The sequence below is a fragment of the Propithecus coquereli genome, unplaced genomic scaffold (genome assembly GCF_000956105.1).
Source record: "Propithecus coquereli isolate 6110/MARCELLA unplaced genomic scaffold, Pcoq_1.0 Scaffold44, whole genome shotgun sequence".
Lineage (NCBI taxonomy): Eukaryota > Metazoa > Chordata > Mammalia > Primates > Indriidae > Propithecus > Propithecus coquereli.
Window position 1 is genome coordinate 8,156,800 of NW_012150174.1, and position 21,023 is coordinate 8,177,822.

Genomic DNA, 21,023 nt, shown 5'->3' on the forward strand with positions numbered 1-21,023 from the left:
CTTTGCCCACTTTTTGATAGGGCTGTTTGATTTTTTCTTGCTGATTTTTCTGAGTTCTAAATAGATTCTGGTTATCAGCCCTCTGTCAGATTTGTAGTCTAGTTTTATATTAATATTGCAAAGATAGCTTCTCATAGGAGAAGGGATGTGGAATGGTTAAAAATAAGACAGGGGTGGCAAGTGGGGAAGAGTCAGAGCATTTATTGAGTATTAACTGTGAGTGAAAATACAACCTAGAGTAGCTTGGGGATGGGAAAGAAAAGAAGGTTGAAGAAGACTGTAAAGAACTGGGCGTATGTGAGCTGGGGAGGGCAGACGGGTGTGAGGAAGCACCGGACAGCTGCTGGCAAGTGTCCAAAGCAGCGCTATCCAGCCCAGTTGCCAGTGGCCATGTGTGGCTATGGAGCACTTGAAACGTGGCAAGTTGAACTTGAGATGTGCTCTAAGCGTGAAATATGCACCTGATTCAAAGACTTCAAATGAAAACAGTAATGTAAAATATCTCATTAATTATTTTTATGTTGATTATATATTGAAGTGATAGTATTTTAAATTTGTTGGTTTACATAAAATGCATTATTAAAATTAATTTCACCTTTTTTCTTTTTATTATTTTAATATGGCTACCAGATAATTTAAAATGACATATGTGACCGTGTCTATTTCTGTTGGCCAGTGCTGGTCTACGGGGTAGAAGCGGGACTGATGGCGTAACAGGGAGGCAGTCTGGCCTCACTGCAAGGGAAAATCTTCTAACAATCGGCCATGTTCAAAGAAGATAGGCAGTGAGCTCCCTGTCATCAGAGGTATATAGGCAGACATAGAGGCCAAGGCCTCTTCTCAGGGCCTTTGTGGCACATTGCTGTTTTGAGAGTGGATCTGGGCCGGGTCACCACCCAGAATCCTTTCATTGCCTAAAAGACTATGAGTGTATAAATGTGTTTTTGCATATTAATTACGTTTTTACATTTAATTAAATTTATTAATTACAATAATTACATTTTGAATTTTTAGAAAGCTAAAAATTTTGTATTTTCCTGGTTCTTCTCATTGCCCTTGGGAGAATGCAGCGGTGTTCTATCAGAAGTTTGGAGTGAGGAAGTGTCTTGATTCAAGGAAGCATACAGCTCTTCAGTGCTCCTGAGGCCTTGGTGGCCCCTCTGATGCTGAGGCCAGGCTGAGTCACTCAGTGTACAGGCAGACACTGTGCACCCCAGAAGGGCACAGCTACACAGTGCTTGGGGGTCCCACCTCCTGGGCATTTGCCCTGCCCACTCTTCTGTGGCCCAGGGCACCTGCATTGCTCTCACCCCAGCATGCAGCTAGAGAGCTGGAGGAAGAGCCCTGGGGTATGGCTATATGTTGTCCCTGCCCAGCCTAAGAGGCCTGTGACATTTGCTGAGCCAATGATCTGTATAAGCTATTCCTCACAGCAAGAGGAAATCAGAAATCCTGTAGAGAAGAAATGTTTTTAGGCTGTGGAGCAAAACTTTTCTGCATGATGTTCTAATTATTGAATGGAGACTAACACATACTCCTCATCTGCATCTGACTGCACGTCCTTGGAAGGGATGCTCCTGTATTTCCCTATAATCAGGCTGCTGTGCTGGATTTCTGCCAGTCCAGACTGGCTTTGCCCTGGGTATAACCACTGAGGCGCCAGGCCTGCCTACGACCCATACAACCAGAGCCAGCAGATGGGAGAATCTTCTGGCCTCCTAGGGCAGGAAATCACAAATATGAAAGGCTCCCGTGCCCCCTGGATGGCAGGGCTGTACAAGCACTTTATAAGCACGACCTCATTCAATCTTCATAACCACTTGGTGGGTATATGTTGTTATCTGCCTTTTATGGATAAGGAAGTGAAGGCTCTAAGAGGTTAGGAGGCCACATAATTGGTAAGCTTCAGGGCAGGACATAAAGACTGCTTGGTCTGACTTTGGTGCCCAAACTATTAACTACCGTATCTACTGTTTCAGGAGCTTAACACGACCAGAGAGGTCAGACTTGTCAGGTGGGGGTAGAGGTAGTAAGGAAAGAGTAGGACGAAGGGAGGAGGGTAGGGAAAAAGTGATATGCTCATTCATTTATTCACTCATTTATTCCTTGTGGCTTGGTTCCTGGTTCTTGGTGGGAGGTCAGATACGGAAATGAGTAGGACCAAGCCCTGCCCTGAAGAATCTCATTTAGTAACAGACAGTTGTGCTCGGTGGAATGGTTACAACCAGGGCAAACCAGTCTGGATTGGTGCCCTGCAGGTGGCTCTGCAGGTACAGACTAGCAAACGGCAAGTTCTTCCAGGGGCAGGGTGCAGTATGCCCAGAGAGTAGGAGACATTCAGCTTGGACTTGAGGGGGATCTGGTGTTCCGGGCAGAGGGAGCCACACAAGCAAAGGCCCAGGGACTAGGAGCACACTGGCTTCCTGGGAGGAGACTGGTGACTGGGAGACTGCAGTGGGAGGGGCTGTGGCCATCAAAGCAGGTCACGTGGTGGGGCGTGGCAGGGACATTCCATCCTTCTCTCACTTACTCAGCTCTTATCTGAATCCCTTTACATATGTGTATCGGCCACTTTTAGCACATGGGGGTCTTGGCTGGCCTGGGAGAGGAGCTGCCAGCTAGTCAAAGCCATCCCAGGGCCTGTCTTTCCCACTCAGATTTGCCTTGGATTTGAGGGTCCGGTTCAGCTCCCTGAAACCAAAACCAGTGCTGGAATGCAGAGAAAAGACAGGGACTCCCACTGCCGTCAGACATATCTCAGTGGAGGGAGTGGAGATTTATTGAGTGTTAAATGTCAGTATCGATGTAATAAAGATAGTACACTATAAGTAATAAGCACTTTCCAGGTGAGGAACCATTTTTAATAAGTTGTCAACCTGTCTAGTACTAGGAATTATTTAAAAAAAGAAGAAGAAGAAGAAGATGAGGAAGAAAACCTATTATTTAACTTTCACTTCCACTCCCCAGCTCTACCCCTTCTTGACAGGAGCATGAGGGTTCTGTCGTATCAAAGACCTTGGAGTCTGCACACCCTTCATTTCATAAAAAAGAAGCCAATATTCCTTTTGTTTTGTTTTTTTTTTTTTTTCCTATGATGGGGATAGTCTTGATGGGGCATGGATTTCTGGCCTTAAGAGGGCCTTGTGACAGGCAGAGAAGTTTCAGGAAATTAACGTAGAGAAAAGGAAGGCAAGACGTGCAGAGGTACAAGGCACTGGGATGGTTCCAGGCCTCTGTCAGTGCGGCCCAGGTGTCGCAGGCCCGCTCGCCCCAAAGATCTGTGCTCCTGGGCATGCGGGATCCTCCGTTTAGATTCCTGCTCTCTCTCAGGGACTCAAGGCCACCTCTGCCTCCTGGGTGCCCATCTGCCCACGGGCCATCTCTGTCATGTGCTCACTGTGCTGATGGTATGCAAGTTCTGCGAAGAGAATCCACCCACACCAGGGATTCAGGCACACAGTAGGCCTTTGTGAAGAAGATTTGGTAGAGTAACAACTTTAATTGGCTCCAGAAGCCTCCGAGTTCTTAAAGCATCTGCTGCCCACTGCAGTTCTTCCTGGGCTCGTGTCAACTTGCTGGCCTGACACGCACTGCCCTCTCTTTTCTTTGTCGAGGTAAGCCCCCAGTTCTTCATCCTGGCCGGCGGAGGTCGACTCCTCCCCTCTTCTGCTGTCTGGGCCATAGTCGGTGTGCCCTGGTTCTGACTGTGAGTGTGTGTGCGCACTCACCTGCTACCCAGCACTAACTCAATTGCTCTTACAAAGATTTCTTTCCCTAGGAGGAATTCTTCTGTCTGGGCATTGTGATATTATAAAATATGTGTTTGGTCTTAGTCCCCGTTTCCTGGCAAAAAATTCCTAAGCCCTTGGAATCTCTGGAGTGATGAGGGTGCTTTGTATGCTAATGAGATGACTGGTATCTGGGGGAGCCCTGGATAGCTTCAGGATGGGCCTGGTCATAGGAAAGACCAAGGTAGGGCTATAGGGTTGGGACTTTCATCCCCACCTTGCAACCTCCAGGGAGGGCAGAGGGGCTGAAGGTTAAGTTGATCACCAATGGGCAATGGTGTCATCAAGCATGCCTACAAAGTGAAGCCTCCATACAATCGCAAAAGGACAGGGTTGGGAGCTTCTGGATCACTGAACATGTGTAGGTTCCTGGAGGGTGTAGTGCCAGGGAGGGCAGGGAAGCTCTGTGCCCCTTTGCCTTTGCCTCGTCCTGCAGCTCTCTTCATCTTGCTGTCCATCTGTATCCTTTGTAATAGCCATTATAATAAACCAGTAAATGGAAGTAAAGTGTTGGCCTGAGTTCTGTGAGCTACTCTAGCAAATTAGTGGGACCTGAGGAGTGCGGTGGGGAACCCCAGACTAATAACTGATTGGTCAGAGCTATAAGCATATAGGGGTGTGCAAATATAGAAGTATAGGACACCTACTACTTGCAACTGGCATCCGAAGTGGGGGGAAGACTTGTGGGACTGAGCCCTCAACATATGGGATCTGACCCTGTCTCCGGGTAGGTAGTGTCAGAATTGAATTGGATTAGAGGACACCCAGATGGTGTCCACTGGAGAAGTGATTGCAGAAATTTTGTGTTGAATGGTGTATAAGAATAGGAAATGTTCATAGGGAAATGCAAGAGCATCCCTTCCAAGGGTGACTTGCCCAAGGTCTCATAGAGCCCTGGCTCTAGAAGCAGAGGCAGTATTAAATCTGGGCATGCAGATGCTGAAGCTCACAATCCAAGCTACGAGGCCCTGGACACTCCCAGCTGCAGGTGCTGGGGCCTCCACCTTTGGTGTGCTGATTTTTGGGCTCCACTACCAAGGGCTCTAGCAGAGCTGTCCAGTTTCTACTCACCCCTCCTGGGCCTGATCCAAGCTCCTTTCCTTCCCCTTTGCCAGGGCTGCTGAGGTCCCCGCATATCTTGGGCCCTGTCGTTCTAATCCCTGGATCTCTTGTTCTTGTAAGCCACGCGACTTCCTGCATGCTCAATCTTGTGTCCATTCCATCATTTGAAGGCTGCAGAGAGACCCTTGGGTGCTTATTAACATTTCACCTGGCTATTTTTGAAATGAAGCAAATTGCTCAGGACTAGCCTGGGTCTCCAGTGGTCAGCACAAGGCCTGTTGCATTTTGCAAGAGCGCTACTTTACAGACAGCCTCAGATGGGCATCCGGACTCCAGCACTCAGCTGCTCTGTGACTTTGAACAATAATTTTTATTTTTTAAAGTGCTCAGAGTTTCTGCTTCCTTATTTGTAATAATAGTTATCTTACTGAGCTCTTGGCAAGATTAAATGAGAAAAGTGAGGGGAGTCCCTGGCACAGAGTAGGAGCTGTTTCCCTAGGGGTGAGCAGGGGGCCACACATGAGACCCAACCAGTACAACCATGGCACTTTGCTCCCGGCCTTCATTTCAGCCTGCATCTGCCCACGCACAGCTCACACCTTCTCTTCTACAGCTTCATTAATCATATCTCCAAAAACACATGGGAAGGAGCCTAAATACCAACTCACCCATGGCTATTGAGCACATTATTTATTGAAGAAAATGTCAGTGCATCCCGAAGGCACAGCCCCCATCACCTGCCCTCCCATGGCTCATTAGTGTGACCAAGGGCTGTCTTTAGTGCCTTTTGCCTTTCAGGGTCTTGCCTCGATCAGGGGAGGAAAAGTGTGTGTATTTCAGAATGACCTCATGGGGTTGGCACTCTGACCTCTCCCGAGCCCTCTGCAGACCATAGCTCCCACTGACAGGCCAGGAGTAGGTGGGATCTGGGCTCAGGGCCTGTTCTCAGAGCCACCTGCTTGGGCTCCTCCAGAATGAATGGGCTAGTTTACTCTCAGAAGAGCATACAGTGGGCATTATTTTCCCTTCATCCAAGCTGTTTGAAATGTCTGTGCTAGCAGTTGGTTATATAAAGGTAACCACACAGCTGCCAGTGATGGGGAGAGCTGCACAGGCTGAGGAAGGCTATGCCATGATCAAGGACACAGTGCTCTGGGGGACCAGAGGAGGGCTTCTTACAGCCCAGAGGGTCAGGGGAGCTTCCCAGAAGGGGGCTTAGAGCTGAATTTTGGCAGACTAAGAATGGAGCTGGGAAAAGGAGGGCAGTCCAGGCAAAGAGAGCAGCAAGAGGAGAGGCAAGGGGGCCTGGCGTTCCCTCTCAGGCACAGTGGCGGGCGTGGGATTGGACTAATGGGGGGTAGTCATGATTTCAGACTGGCAAACCCATAAGCGTCTCTTGTCTTAAAGAAGTGAACTTTGAGCAAATGGAGTGTATCTGAGCTAAGGCTATACTTCTCAGATTTTAGTGTGCATATGAATCAGTTGGAGATTTGTTTGTTTTTTGTTTTTCCAGAGGTGCTATCTGGAGATTGAGATTTGTTAAAATGCAGATTAAGATGAAGTAGGTCTTGGCTGGGGTCCAAGAGTCTGCATTTCTGACACTTTCCAGGTGATGCCCGTGCTGCTGGTCCCTGGACCACTTTGAGTAGGAAGGGATAGACCCACAGCAGACAGGACAAGCCCTGTGTGTCTGACCTTGGAGGGTTTATTCCTGTCTCCCATGTGGATGGTAGCTGGCGTTAGCTAATTCCATAAGGTTGCCGAAAGGCCGATGTTTTGGTGGATGCACAAGCCCATTGCCTCAGTGTGCCTGGGATAATGGTGTGTTTTTATCTTCTTCTTAACAACATTTGCATTCAGTAGCCATGTTTCTGAATTCCCACCAGGGCAGGGTGGGACCTCCACTTTCTAGAGGAAGACAGACTGTCCTGTCTGTGGGAATCCAGGCTGGCATGACTGTCCCCACGGCTTCTGTGTGACCGTAAAGGGCTGGAGTCTCACCCCTGAGGAGGATGGCCTCTGCTCTCAGGGAGCCCAGCATGCCACCTGTAACTCTCCCAACCTCTGTGCCCTTCCCCTCATTGCAGAATAGTCCAAGCCAGGCCATATGCCCAGAGGCCTCTCGTTCCCTTGAGGGGCTGTGGGCCAAGATGAAGGGCTCTGGTAACTGGGCCATGGGAGCCTCAGGCAGGGCCAAATGTCCAGCCCATCGCATGGGACCAGCACAGCTGGGGAGGGTGGCAGGGCCCCAGGTCCTCCCACACGCTCTGGCTGCACATGGGCTTAGCAGCCAGACTAGAGCCAGATGCTCATTCTCACCCCAAGTTCTCCATACCAAAGGCCCCTGTGGAAGTTGGTTCTATTCAGGAACTGTGTGTTGAGCTCCCACTGTGGGCCCAGGACCCGGGGCAGTGAGGGACACAAGGGTTCTTCTCTTCAGGAGGCCCAAAACCCCGTAGGAAAAACAGACAAAGACACCAGCAACTATAATTCAGTGAGGCTAGAGGGAAGCACAGGGGCCATGGGACCTGGATGGGGGTGACTAATTCTGTGGAATGGGGTGGATAATTCAAAGAAATGTATTTAAGATGTGCTTTGAAGGATCCTTCATTCAGCAGTACTTACGGAGCTGACCCTGAGCTGTGTATGCACCGAGGATACAGCTGTGATGAGACAAACAAGGTCTGTGCCTCCTGCAGGGCCTGCTGGGTAGGAGGAGCGAAAGCGCCCTCAGCAGGTGCAGCAGGTGCAGCAGGCGCTGTCCTTGCCTTGCTCGTATCCCTTCGCCCTGCTCCTTCAGTGTGCACTGGCCTGACTGCCAGCCGCCAGCACCTGCATTTCTTTGCCTCCACGCTGTGTCTTCCCACTGGTGTCCACTGTGTCGGGCAGGCCACAGTGCTGGAAATTAACAGCCCTGCCCTCCACAGCAGCTGTCAACGGTGACTGCCAGGAGATGGTGTATAAATACCCCAGTCCCCTCGCCCCTTGGAAAAGACAGCTCTGAGGTATGCTCGACACTGAGTTTCCCCAGCAAGATTTGGCCCCAGTCACCCACACTGCTAGCTGCATAAAGCACCCTTTGTTTGCTGCCTCCCTGTCCTTGTCTCATGTTTGTCCCTTACCCGGTTTTCTTCACCTACTCCTTGCACTCAGATGGCTTCTGGGGGGAACCTAAGCTAAGATCATGGAGAAGGAGGGATTGGTGCTTTGGAAAAGGACATCAGCATGAGCAAAAGCATGGAAAGGGAGCACGTGGTGTGTAGAGAGCTGTTTGTGCTTGCTGAGGCCAGGAGAGGGGCGGCACAGAACTGGGGGAAGAATCACCTGGTGGGGCTGCTTGGGTGGCTCAACTGCTCTCCCGGTCCCGAGCTCGCTCACCCAGCTCTTTCAGGCTGTGTATGGCCAGTCACCCAGACCCACAGAGAGCCTCCTGCCAGGATCCCATTGGGGTATCCCTCTGGAAGCAGTTTGAGCAAATTCCATTAGATTGGAAGGTCACAGCTGAGGACCTTGGAGGAGATTATGCACAACAGCATTTTTCAAAGCAAGTTCTGTAGTACATCAGTTCCGGGATGTGCCCACAACAGAGGGCTTCCCAGTCCCATGGGTTTGCCCAGTGCTGCAATTATGTTTCACATTGGAGGTTCCCAGTGTATGTCAAAGACCTGGGAAGTCCTAAGTCAGGAATCTTTTTCACTTGACCAGGAATGACCAGTATTTCCCTTCGTCATTTGGCCATGGAACCTTCTATTTCTCAGCACTGAACAATTCTGCACAGAACTAGGCTCTGCAGAGCCTGCAGTGGGAAGTGCTGGTGAAGGGTGGGAGGACTCACCCAGAGAGTCGGGGGAGACTCCGGAGGCTGAAGCTGGCCTACCGATGTCACTCCCCTGCCGTCAGTGAGCCAGGTGGTGGCCAGAGACTGCTCAGAGCCTCTGTCTGCCTGAAACTAGAAGCAGAGAGTCTGATAAATTCATAATGCACTGCAGAGACAGTTGCAAGGCAGAAGGCAGCATGGGAGATGAGCGAAACCACTACCTGGAATGAATGCAGACTATTAGGCCAAAGGGAGATAGACGACTAAGAATGAACAGAGAAGAGCATCCCCAACCATTAGTAGAGGGTGGACTGGAACAAGGAGTGAGATGAGCAAAAGGGACAAAGCACGGAGATGGAGGGGAGTTACTACAAATGACTGAGAGAGAGCGAGCGAGCAAGTTTGCTCTTCTTTTACTTTGTGGCCACCACCTCTGACTTGTCCTGGGAGCCCACTCTCTTCCCTGGCCTCCTGGCGGGTCCTAGAGTAGCAACTTTGTTCCTCTCTCCTCATCCTCTCTTTTCTTCTCCCCTCACTCCCGGATCAGAAAGGTAGAGCGTGTAGGTAACTCACCTGTCCATGGTGCAGTTTGAGTTCAGAAGCATTGGTATGTTTAAAATGAGTTCGTGTTTCTGGCCTGAGTTCCTAGATCATCTAGATGAGGCTTCCTGAAGGTGAATCTCCAGAACAAAACATTGGTTCACTGGCCTCAGGCTTCAGGGTGTAGTGGAGACTGGGACTTGCCGAGGACGTAGATAAATCAATGTCTTAACTTTCACTTGTGGGAAGAGGTCAGCTTTGCAAGCTGTAGGTTAGTGAGTTTAATGTCATCCCTCAGCAAACCACTAGAATGAATCATTATTTTTAATAGCATTGTTGAATTTTATCAAAGTAATCCTTCACATAGTTAAAAACCTCAAATAGTACCTGTAATAAGATAAACTAGTTCTCTGCTTCACTGTGGTCGTCTTCCCAGCTCTGACCCCCAGAGAAGCTCCACTTAACCTTTTTAGCTGTTTCATCTCATGTTTACCATCATATTCCTACATAATATGCTTGCACCACTATTTCCTGACCCAACAGTATCGGGCATTATGAACTGATTTCTTATTATAGTCGATGAGGGTTTGGCTTTCTTATGTTCTCCACAAACTCCCCAAAACACAGACCTCCTTTCCCCAAATCCTCACTCTTTGGGTTAAAACCATAGACAGTGTTTGCATTATGTACTGTGAAAATACTGTTTACTGTTAAGGAGGCTTCCATGATGCACACCATTGCTTTTCCTGGTTGAATCCGTGTGTGGTTAGGAAAACAGACATCACTAAGCATTTTAAGCAGAAGGGACGGTATTAAAGGAATTTGTTACATGGGTCATGGAAGAGCTGGGAAGCCAGATGCGGGAGCTGAGGCCACCATAAGTGAGCACCAGCAGGAAGGTGCTGCCATGCCTAAGGCTGGAGTCCAGAGCAGGGCCACCAGGCAGAGGGCGACACCAGAGAAGCCATGAAGAGGAGGTGCCATGGGAAGCTCCTCCCCTCCTCCTGCCCTTCCACCCTCAGTGCCTCCTGCCAGCCAAGTTCAGGCGGAAGCCATGGAGAAACATGGCCTGTGGGAGCCTGCCCCTCTGCCCCCTCCAACTCCCAAGTCACAGATCAGGTCAGGGAAGAGCATGGAACCAGGTACGAGGGCAAACGGGTGGGCCTCAATACATACACGTTAATATCTGCCCCTTTTACAAAAAAAATTAGGTTAGCATTCAGCATTCTTTTTCTTCTGTCTGCTCTATCAGATCAGGTTTTCCCCTTTGATATTACTTTCCAAATGTTCAGCTGTATCATATAATCCCTCCATTCCATTTGGTTTCCTTTAGTGTTCTGTCCTTCTGCTCTGTTTGCTCCGGGCCTGCCTCAGCGCTGCCCTTCGAGGCGTGAAGATGCCTTCATCTCCCAGGGAGGCCCTCGTCCTTGCTCCGGGTGTTAATCACATGTCTTCCTCTTTCTTGGTTTACTACCTTTTTATAGGAGCACATCTTCTAGTAGCTTCCCAAGAATCAGGCCATGGGAAATAATTATTTTGCCTTTGCATGTCTGAAAATGTTTTTATTCTACTTGCATTTGATTGGCAGGTTAGCTGGCTTTAGAACTCTAGGTTGAAAACAAGGTTTCCTTGGAATTTTGAAGGTGCTGATTCATTGTCTTCTAGTTTGCAGGGTTGCTTTTAGGATCTAATACCATCTGGTTTTTTGCTCCTTTATATATTACCTGCTTTTTTCTCTTTGGAAGCTCTTAGGATCTTCCTTATATCCTCAAATTGTCTTTGTAAATCTAGACAAATAATCTCAAATATAGATTTGTTTTGCTGAGAGCATGAAGCCACTCCCTCCACAGTCAGGAAAATATCAAGGCCCAGTGGATTTGAAGCTTTTGATCTTAGATAAAGCATGATGTCCCAATGGATCAGCTCCTAATTGTAGGGCTTTCTGGCAAAATTAACCATGGGTGATCAAATAAAGCTTGCTGCTCTGACTTGGTGGATCCAGAACTTTGAATAAATAGGACTCCTGGGTGTAATTATAGAAGTATCTCCACCTTTGTCATCACTGTCCTTTTAAGTGCACTCCATAGGAGTAAGTCTCCCCCTGCTATAGGGTGTAAATTCAGATAGGACCATGACTTTCTTTTTTATTAATGGCAAGAATAAGTTGTAGGATTAATTTAAACCAAAACACAGTCTTAATTCCGTCACTCAGAGGGTCCAGTGCTATATAATCAGCAACACTTCAAACTTGACATTAATCCTGGAGAATCTGTAGTCCAAGGAGGGGGTGTGGGGTCCTGCTTCTCTCTGCCTGCTCTTTCTCCCCCATTGCCAGCTGTGATCTTTCACCGCTCCAGAGAGGAAGAAGGAGGAAGGGGTGGCGGGCAGGGTGGTTCTTACTCGACTGGTACTGTCCTAGAGTGGTGGTGCACTTCTGGGCCCGGTGGACATTTGTGATGACTCTTCTGTTGTAATTGTGCAACTCTAGAGTCGCCCCTGCTGGGCCAGGTGACCGCAGCTTCCTTGACTGAGGCAGGGCCTTGGCTTTCACCCACTGCTCCCAACCCTCCCGCAGTTCCTGCCCCCTGGCTCCCCCCACAGCAGCTTCTCAAGGGATCCCTTACCCTGGCAGGCTGCATTCTTGGGCGGGATACCTATTAAAATGACTGCAGGCTGACGTGACCCCATGGGCTCTGTGTTTGGCTACCTTTGTCCTGCCACTGGAGGAGGCTTAAGTGGCTTCTTTAGCTTTCTCCACCCTGAGTCAGGCGCAGACTCCTGTGTCCTCCAACTTCAAAGAACACATACTAATTGCCTAGAGGAGTCCAATGAGGCCTCTCCCACTACGCTTGGGAAGTAGGTCATCCATGCTTTCCCTCAAGGGTGGGTGGACCCCAGCTCAGAAATCTCTTCACAGATCCTCTCCTTAATCTTTAACAGCCCAATTCTCTAGCCCCTCAATTTAGGCGAATCTCTAATCAATTTTCATTACCTCCTTTGAAGTCCCATGCACTGGTTTGTCTTAGAACTCACTTAGGCATCTGGCATCCATCGCATCTTGGTGCCTGAGTGAACATTCCAGCTTAGCATTCTTGTTTTATGGGCATCCTCGAGAATCTGCCTTCTCCTGACACCTGTCACGTCATGCCCGAGTTGCTGTGAAATAGCTACCTCAGATATCTGAGCGCCTCTGAGCAGTGGCTCCTCAACAGAGACAGCGGGGGCTGGAAATTTGATTCCTTCAGAAAAGAGTTTCCTGAGAAAAGGACATCCCAATTAGTGAGCTGATAGCTCAGCCTCGTCACCAGGGCTGTCGATAGCAGAGCAAGAGTGCCAGGCGATGCTTTATGAGCCAATAAAGGAGGCACCTCCAGAGTCATAGGAAACACGTTTTATTTGCTTATTTATTGCCTTTAATTTTACAGGGTATAAGAGGAATTTCTCCCTTCTGATTGTGTCCAACTAGTTCTGCCCATCCCAGGAATCACATTCCCTGGCTCTGAGTGTTCCTGAATAACCACCAGAGAAAACAGGGAAACAGAACTGTATTTTTCTCTCTCTCTCTCCCCACCCCTCTGTCTGTGTGTGTGTGTATTTATCCCTGGTCTGAACAGTTCCAGACCCTAAAAAGTCAGCTATTGCAAGGGTAAGGACCTGGAATCTCAGGGACACAGCTATGAGGGTCACTTCTCTATGCTGTTATTAATGTTCAGGTGCTCCCTGATTTCCTTGCTATGCATGGGAAACTTGGCGGTGAGCTAGAGTTATCAGCTGGTTTGGGGAAAGTCTGAACTAATTGATTTCTGATTTCCATAGACCTGGCTGGCAGACATGAAGGGAAAATATGATTCTTGAGCTAATCGCAGCCTCCAGGGGACAGCTCTGTCCCCAGCTTTGTTCCCAGATTTGGTGCCTGTTGTTTCCTCCCGTGTGGACAGAGGAGTCAGGTTCTGCATGGTTTGGAATCCTATGGAGTCAAGATGCGGTGCGGCAGATGAATGTGCACCCTGACCATGACAATCCAGGGGGCCCCTGGGGACTTGTCTCACTTGCAGCTCCTTGCAGAAGTGCGGTTGGGGCTGGGAGATTTCGGCCGGCGTTTTCCCAGTTTTCTAACGTCACCCTGCCCAAGGGCAGGCACCTTCTGAAAACAGGATACAATACATACACGTCAGGCAGGCACGACAGCTGTCGTGGCTCCTCTCAGGGCTGGCCAGCAGTATTGTTAAGTACCAGAAGCACTTAACATGCTATGTGAGCATCAGCGACAGGATCCCGCAGCCTCTGGTCAGGTTTTGAGGATTTTGTTTTAAAGTAGGCATTGAGATTTTAACATTCATTATGACTAAAAGGAATAAAACTCAATTTGGGGTCTCAAGAGCCACAATTCTAAACTCTTAGGATGTCAGGAGCTGTGCTCTTCGCTTCTCACCCTACTGTTTTAATGAGATTAATGATTATTTTCCACTGAGCACCTACCTGTGATGTTCATAAAAAAAAAGAAATAAATGTCTCACACGGAGATTTGGAAGGATATCACTGTGGAAAGTGGATGTTAACAGCCTTTGGAAATATGATAATTATCAGCTATTTGAGATGCAGGGACTGTAATATGATAACAAGATGTATTATGCAGGTAGAAAGCACCCAGAGAAATGATATAAAGTAGAATTATAAGAAAAAGGAAAAAGAGATCTTGTTTGGTTATTCGTTTTCTTGTGATAAAATTGAAATGGGAGAAAGCTGAGATCGATGTGTTGAAATTTACCTAGCGTTCAGTAGCCACTCTTCTGTTTTGTAGAACGAGTGTGATATTTCCCTCTGAAAGGTGCTCACTGTGTGCCTGGCAGGAGTCCTGGGTGTAGCGCGGGAGCCCATCAGGCTCGGGGACATTTGGCCCACGTAGGTGCCCATTTTTTGTGTGGATCCTGACTCTGGGGAAAGGCAGCCAGTGTATTTTAGACAGCTTTGGAGTAAGCCCTTTATCTTGTGTCCTCTGACACTGCGGTCCCCAGCACCCAGGCTGCAGACCAGTACAGTCCATGGCCTGTTAGGGACCGGGCTGCACAGCAGGAGGTAAGCAGGGGTGAGTGAGCAAAGCTTCATCTCTGTTTACAGCCACTCCCCATCGCTCGCCAACCCCCGACCCCCGGTCCGTGGAAGAATTGTCTTCCATGAAACTGGTGTCTGGTCCCAAAAGGTTGCGGACCGCTGCTGTAATATATTTTCTAAAATATATACATTTATGTCATCTATCATGTCATCTATGGTGAATTGCAGGCCTCCGAAGCCTTGCTTGTGGTCCCGCAGCTCTTCCCATGGTCAGGAGCCTGTGCAGCTCTAAAGCTTCGCTGATACAGTGAGGAATAAATCCTCGGGCTTTGCATTTCTTGATCTTCAATGTTTGTTAAACGAATAAATCCACCTTTACTTAACATTAAAGCCCAGTGTTTCCACTTCTAAAACATACCTTAAATACCTCTCTCCACCTCCAATGCTGCCGGCCTCCTCCGAGCCACTTCTTTCCAGCACTACGCAATAGCTCCTAACTGGCCTCCTTCCATCCGTTCTTCGCCAGAATGAACTTGTAATTGTGTTAATCGGATCCTGTTGCTCCTTTGCTTAGAACTCTCCCAAGTCATCCCACTGCTGTTAGAACAAGCTGCACACCCTCGCCGAGGCTCACAAGGTTTCACGTGAACTTTCCCCAGCCTTCTACCCAACCCATCCTTCCCACTCTCTCAGCCAACCACACTGTCTCACTTTTAGTTCTTTGAGCCCCCGAGTTCTTTCTGGCCACAAGGCTCTTATATTTGCCATCTCCTTTGTTCCATGCCTGGCTCATTTCATCTTTCACATACCGGCTCAAATGTGTCCTTGGTACGACCTGTGCTGGCCATTCTGTCTAAAGCAGCGCCTCCCCTCCAAGTCTCTGTTTACTATGTCACCATCCCTAATGACCTGGATTCTTGGTTTATTTTATTAATGTCTTAATGTCTAGCGAGGTGCCTGACAGGTCTCAATTAGCATAACAAACTTACTGGCTTGACTTATGTCTGTCTCTCCAAACAAGCATATCCACCTTGGCTTTGCAGAACAATGCTACTGCTGTCCCTCAAGACCTCCCTCAGAGATGGCACTCAGGATGCTGAACGCGAAGCTCACATATTTCACTCTGCACCGTCTGTGCCCGCTGCTGTCTTCGGGCCTGAAATGAGCCTCCTGGAATCCTCAGGCTTTCTAAATGCTAAATATACAGCATTAATCGGATCTTGCATCTCTGGTGAATAACTAAGACACCTTTATGTTGAAATGCAGATTCTCCATTGAAAGGCAAATCTTTCATTTCAAACATTTGAATAAGACTGGGTTTGTATTTGTACAATAAGTTATATAGAACAGCATATTCCAGGCCCAGAGCGCTTTCATTTGATTGCTCAATAAATACGTTTTCACTCATCCAAAGCTCTTGCCTCCGAGTATTTTGCGCTCAGGAACTCAAATAAGTGACAGTAGCCTATTGAATCCTATTTAATTTTACGCAATAATGTTCTGCTTAGTTGCAGGGGTTTTCTGGGTATACCAGAGATGGACTGGGTGTGCCTTGTTGGGGCAAGGCGGGTTTGAGGTTGTACTAGGAGCACGGAGCAGAATAGGGCAGAGTGAGGTGGGTGACATGGATGGCCCCTCGCCCCCGCCTTGCTGTCTCCTCTTGTCTAAGAAACTTCTCCAAGTTTCCGTTTCCTTGTCTATAAAATGGGAATATTAATGCCTATCCCCATGGTTTGTTCTGAAGATAGAATGATATAATGAACATGAAAATACGTAGCACACTTTCCGGCACGTAATGAATGCTTTTGTGAGCATAGCGTTGCTGAACTTGAGCTAGGCGTGTGTTTTGATCATTAGCATTGTCACTCGAGTTGGACTCGGTGTGTGAGAGCCTGTGTCTCTGCTCCACGCTGTACATCCAGTAGGGGCTCGATAGCACTTAAGATGTCATTTGTTACTGATTTCTCATTACAGAACTAATAAGCATCATCAATTGCACGATCTGGAAATAACTGCTAACATTTTAGTGTAGTCTCTGCTTCCCCTCTCTCTGAATATACCCTTCTTGAATTGACTTCAGTTTGATTTACTGGAGGCACAAAAGGGCAGCTCCTCTGAGAAATGCACCATGCTAGAGAGAGAGGGAGGGATGGACTGCCCCGACGCACCACTTTCTGTGTGACCTCCTCACCCTTCCAGCCCTGAACCTGCCCTGAACCAGGGGTCTGACAGCCAGGCGTTGGCACTGGGCCCTGCAGATCCCTCTCTGCCCCAGTCAGGTGGCAAGGAGCGGTGGAAAACATGGCCTGCGTCCAGGTAGCAGAGCCCCTGTCTTCTCATGGGAATTGGTCGCTATTAGCTATTCTCAGTATGAGATAGATCGCCTGATCTTTCCTGGCTGCACACTCCAAAGAAACCTACTTATCTTGCAAGCACACCCTAAATAAAGCACAAATTGCTTCCTGCAAGTGGTTTTCTGCTGAACAAGGAGGCCACTGTTGCTATCCTCCTTGTCTGGCCACGTCCCCTTCACTCTTGGCCAGCTCTTTGCTGGACCCTCCATTGCCCCTGGATAACTGCGCCCTTGGTGGAGAGGGCTGGGCTACAAAGCTGTTTTATTTGTCAAACAGACATCCAGCCAGGGCCAGGTTAGGGCAGGAGCCCAAGACACCAACGGACCCACTGGTCAGGAAAGTACTCCAGAGCTTGGATCCTGCCTAACTTATTTTCTTACAGGGTATCCTCAGGCAGCTTTCTTAACTTCTCCAAGACTCAGTTTCCTTGCTTAGTATGGTTCTGCAAGGGTTTTCCTTTTGTGTGCCAAGCCTTGTGCCATGGGCTTTATAGACATCATCCCGATTAAGCTCAAAATTTCATGGCAGAGCTGGTGTGTGCAACAAAGTGGAAGGAAAGGGGGAGGCATTGAAAGAGACCCAGGAAATCACAGCAAGAAGCCTGGTGTTCATATTGCCACCAGCTCCAATATAAGCAGCCAGCCCCCACCTGCCTGCCTGTTCTTGATGCCACAGAGAGGTCCCAGAACAATACCATCCCAGAGCTGGACCAGTTCTACCTGACTCACTGATTTATAGATGAGAAAATGAGGCCCAAAGCGGGGTATGACTTATTTGAGTGGTGTTCATTTGCTCGTTCATTCATTCATCAAACATCTGTTGTGCATCTGTTAGGTGCTGAGGCACATGGCATGTTCTGGGAATACACACAGGACTGGAGTGCACACTCCTGCCCTCGGAGAACCACGCAACCATGAGCGGGTAGAAAGCCAACCGTAAGGATGTTTTCTTAAGGAGGAAGCAGTTGGTGTAGACTTCTCTTATAAGAAGACTGGAATGGAAGAAAAGGGAAGAAATGAGAAGATAGAATGAGAGGGACACAGGGACTGTTTTGTCACATGGGCGAGACTGGAGCACATGGATGATGCAAGGGGAATGGTCCAGAGGAAAGGTGGGGAATGAAGATGCAGGTGAGAGAGTGATGACTGATGTGCAGAGGCTCTTGAGTATGGATGGGGAAGAATCAAGAAGCCCTTTGGAGGGACATTTGATTTCCAGGCAAAGATTTTTAAGAGGGGAACACAAGTCAGAGGTTAGTCACCAAGACACAGATCCAGTGAGGTGGCAGAGTTTAGAGAAGGAGCAAACTAGGGGTCTGGGGACGAGGGAGCACTGTGTAAAGGACAGGGCCCTTCAGCTGAACCCTGCTCCAGCCTGATCCCGCCTTAGACATCTATGCTGGACCCTGTGAAAGACACAGTCATGATAGCAAATCTGAGGTGGGCCGTGGGTGGGCTTTCCTTTGAAGCATCTTCCTGGCCCTGCTGTTTTGCTGAGCTTTTCACGAGCTTTGAGTGGACTTTGACTTCCTTGGTTGTCTGCAGAACAAGATCCCCCTGGTGCTGTTGGGGAAGGGGGACTTCCTGTTGCACGGGCTGCTGTCACGTTAGCTGTGCTGTAGGACAGTCAGGCCACTCTCGCATCAGACTGAAGGACAAGAAGAGACTGTTCTAGATGTGCTGATACTAAAACCGGCATGGACACAGCGTTCAACACACACACACACAAATGCTTTGTGGCAGACAAAACTAGTGTGATTATCATGTCCATTTCACAGATGAGGAGGCTGAGGCTTGAAAGGTTAGGTATACAAACATGGCCAGGCATGCAGCCGGTACAGAGCAGAGAAGGGGCTTGTGCTTGGGATTTGGCTTCCAGCCCTTGGCCTTTCTGCACACTGTGCTAGTTCCACTCCACACAGGAACAATGATCTGAGTACTACTACTACTATTATTAGCTAATGGTGACTGGATGCTTATCATGGCTCAGGCATTGCTAAGCACTTTACGTGAAATATTTCATTTATTCTTCCCAACTCTGGGAGGTCAGTATTCTTTTTATCCGCCTCCTACAACTGAGTGAACCAAGATGCTGAGAGGGATTCAGGAACACGCTCGAAGCCACACAGGCTGTAAGTGTGACAGTCTAATGCTGGTGTGTTAGATTCTGAGCCCACTGTCTTGACAGCTTTGCTGTGCTCTCTCGCAAAGTGGATTCTAAGGAGCGGCTGACTGGTCGATGGGTGTGTGGGGCCGGGGCTCTGAGGATGGTGGTGGGCACTGGCGACTCGGACATGTGAGCCTGGCCTAGGGGAGGTTGCTGCCTGTGGCCTGGTGCTCCTGCAGCCTCCCCTGCCTCCCAGGACCCTCCCTGGGCTCCCAAGGAAAAGCCTGAACCGCTGAGGCAGGGGAGGCCCACGGATGGGTCCGGCGGGGCCTGCCTGTGGCCGTGAAGCACTGGAACTGCTCATGATGAGGGGTGGGTTTTCAGACCTGGCTCAGTGCCTTTCATCTGCCCCCTCTGTGACTACCCTGGGAACAGCCTGGGCCAAGGTTTGGGGCCTCCATTAGTTCTGCACTGTCTGAGACATTCATGGAGGCAAGAAAGCAGACTGGCTCTTTTGTGTTTACAGCAACTCAGGCTGCTTTTCTTGGCTACTAGGATCCAAAAACTAATATCCTCAGAAGCTAGCTTATTCCCAGTGACGTGGTTAAAGAGTGCTATGTTCTGCTGGCCTTGTCCCAAGAGGCAGCAGTTGTGCCTGGCACACTCTCCCTCCCAAACCCTGGGTGCAGCTGTCTGACCATCTGTCGGTAGGACCGTCCACCTATCTTGCCAGCTGGCGGGCCCACTGTGGAATGATGACATGCTAGCAACATACCTGTTTACCTGTCCATCTCATGCCAGAGAGTGGAAGGTCACCGAAGGCAGGGAGCCTGTTGGACTCATCTCTGTGTTCCTCTTGCAGTGGTTTGTAACCTTTCCCCTACCACCAACACCTGCAAAATCTGCCAGCCCCCATCAGTGATGCTCTAGCGAAGCCAGTCATTCTCGAAGTGGAATGGCACACCAGGATTGCTGAGGGTCCTGCTTGCAAAAGGCCCCAGTCCTGATAACTTTGCCTACAAGTGACTCAGGAAAGCAGGGACTCAATAACAAGCCCCTGGGGTCCTCTGTCCCCCAGCCAGACCTGGCTTTTACTCCCTAGCAACCTCCTTGCAGCCCCTGCCTCAGATGCCCTTGCAGCAGAGCTGGCTGGAGGCTTCTCTGTTTCTCAAAGTGTGTTCTGGGGAACACTGCATGGAGACAAGACTCAGAATCTTACAACAAGACTCGGCTGTTGATAAGAACTGCATGGCAGGCAGAAGGGCGGAGAGCACGTGCCAGCCAGGGCCTGGGGACCGCCACAGCCCAGGTCCTTGAAAGGCTTCTCTTTCTATACCTGAGTCTTCCCAAGAGCCCTCCACAGTTTGCCTGGGGGAGGTGGGGTATTTTTATGCTCAGGAAAGGAAGATGAAACATGATGTTCAGATGAGGAAATGAGACCTTGCAGTCATAAGTTATTAAACTTCCAAAAGCCTGCTGGAGAGAAGATGATGGTAACATATTACTACATCTGAATGACGGCAACATTTGTGATATATAAAAGGATTACAGTATTTCAGGGAATAAGACATTAAGGGTCACTTTGTTATTCGAGATTTGAGATGTTTCCAATGGCGTGAATTTCTGCTGATTAGAGCAGGGCTAATCTCTCATGACTTGTTAGTAATTAAACTGACCCAGACCCTCTGCTCTAGCATCTCTCGGGATGGAACATCTCAGGTAATCTGTATTCGTAAACTCGCCAGGTGGATTCTTGTGCACACACTGAAGTTTGGAAACGATTATCCTTAACACAATGGTTCTAAATCTTGGCTGCATATTGGAATCTCCTGGAGAGATTTAAAAAATGAAACAAAATCAACAAAAAAAGATGCCTGGGACCTCATCTCCAGACATTTTGATTCAGTTGATCTGGGCTAGGGCCTGGACATCCATTGTTTCTGGCTGTTTTGTTCCCCAGTTGCCTTTACTGTGCAGCCAAGATTGAGAATATGGGTTAAGCCGTGGTCTCAGCCATGGTGCCTGTCTGTGCCCTGCATGGGCATGTGTGTGGGTGTGTCTCCTGGGCTGATTCCAACCCTCAGAGACGTTTGTGGCTGGGACCTGGGCTCGCTGTGGCAAACAGGGTGGTTCCCTGTTGCATGCCTCTGTCCCACCATCAGACCGCATGGCGGCCTCTGCTGTGTTCAGAGGATCTTGTTAGAAGCTGGGAGAAGAGCCTTTGTCATGTTGCCTCTCCTGTGTAGCTCTGGGTAAGAAAGGGCTCTGGGAAGGAGCAGAGGGTGGCAGCTGCAGCTGAAACCA

The 21,023-nt window shown here is 49.0% G+C and overlaps 1 protein-coding gene across 1 annotated transcript in view; it reads left to right on the forward strand.

Moving 5' to 3' along the window:
* Positions 1-19,649, forward strand: part of LOC105818237 — a 144,388-nt gene extending 124,739 nt beyond the window's left edge. The window contains 1 exon segment of the mRNA XM_012654175.1: positions 19,582-19,649. Within this exon segment, the coding sequence (XP_012509629.1) occupies positions 19,582-19,649 (68 nt within the window).
* The last annotated feature ends 1,374 nt before the right edge of the window (positions 19,650-21,023 follow it).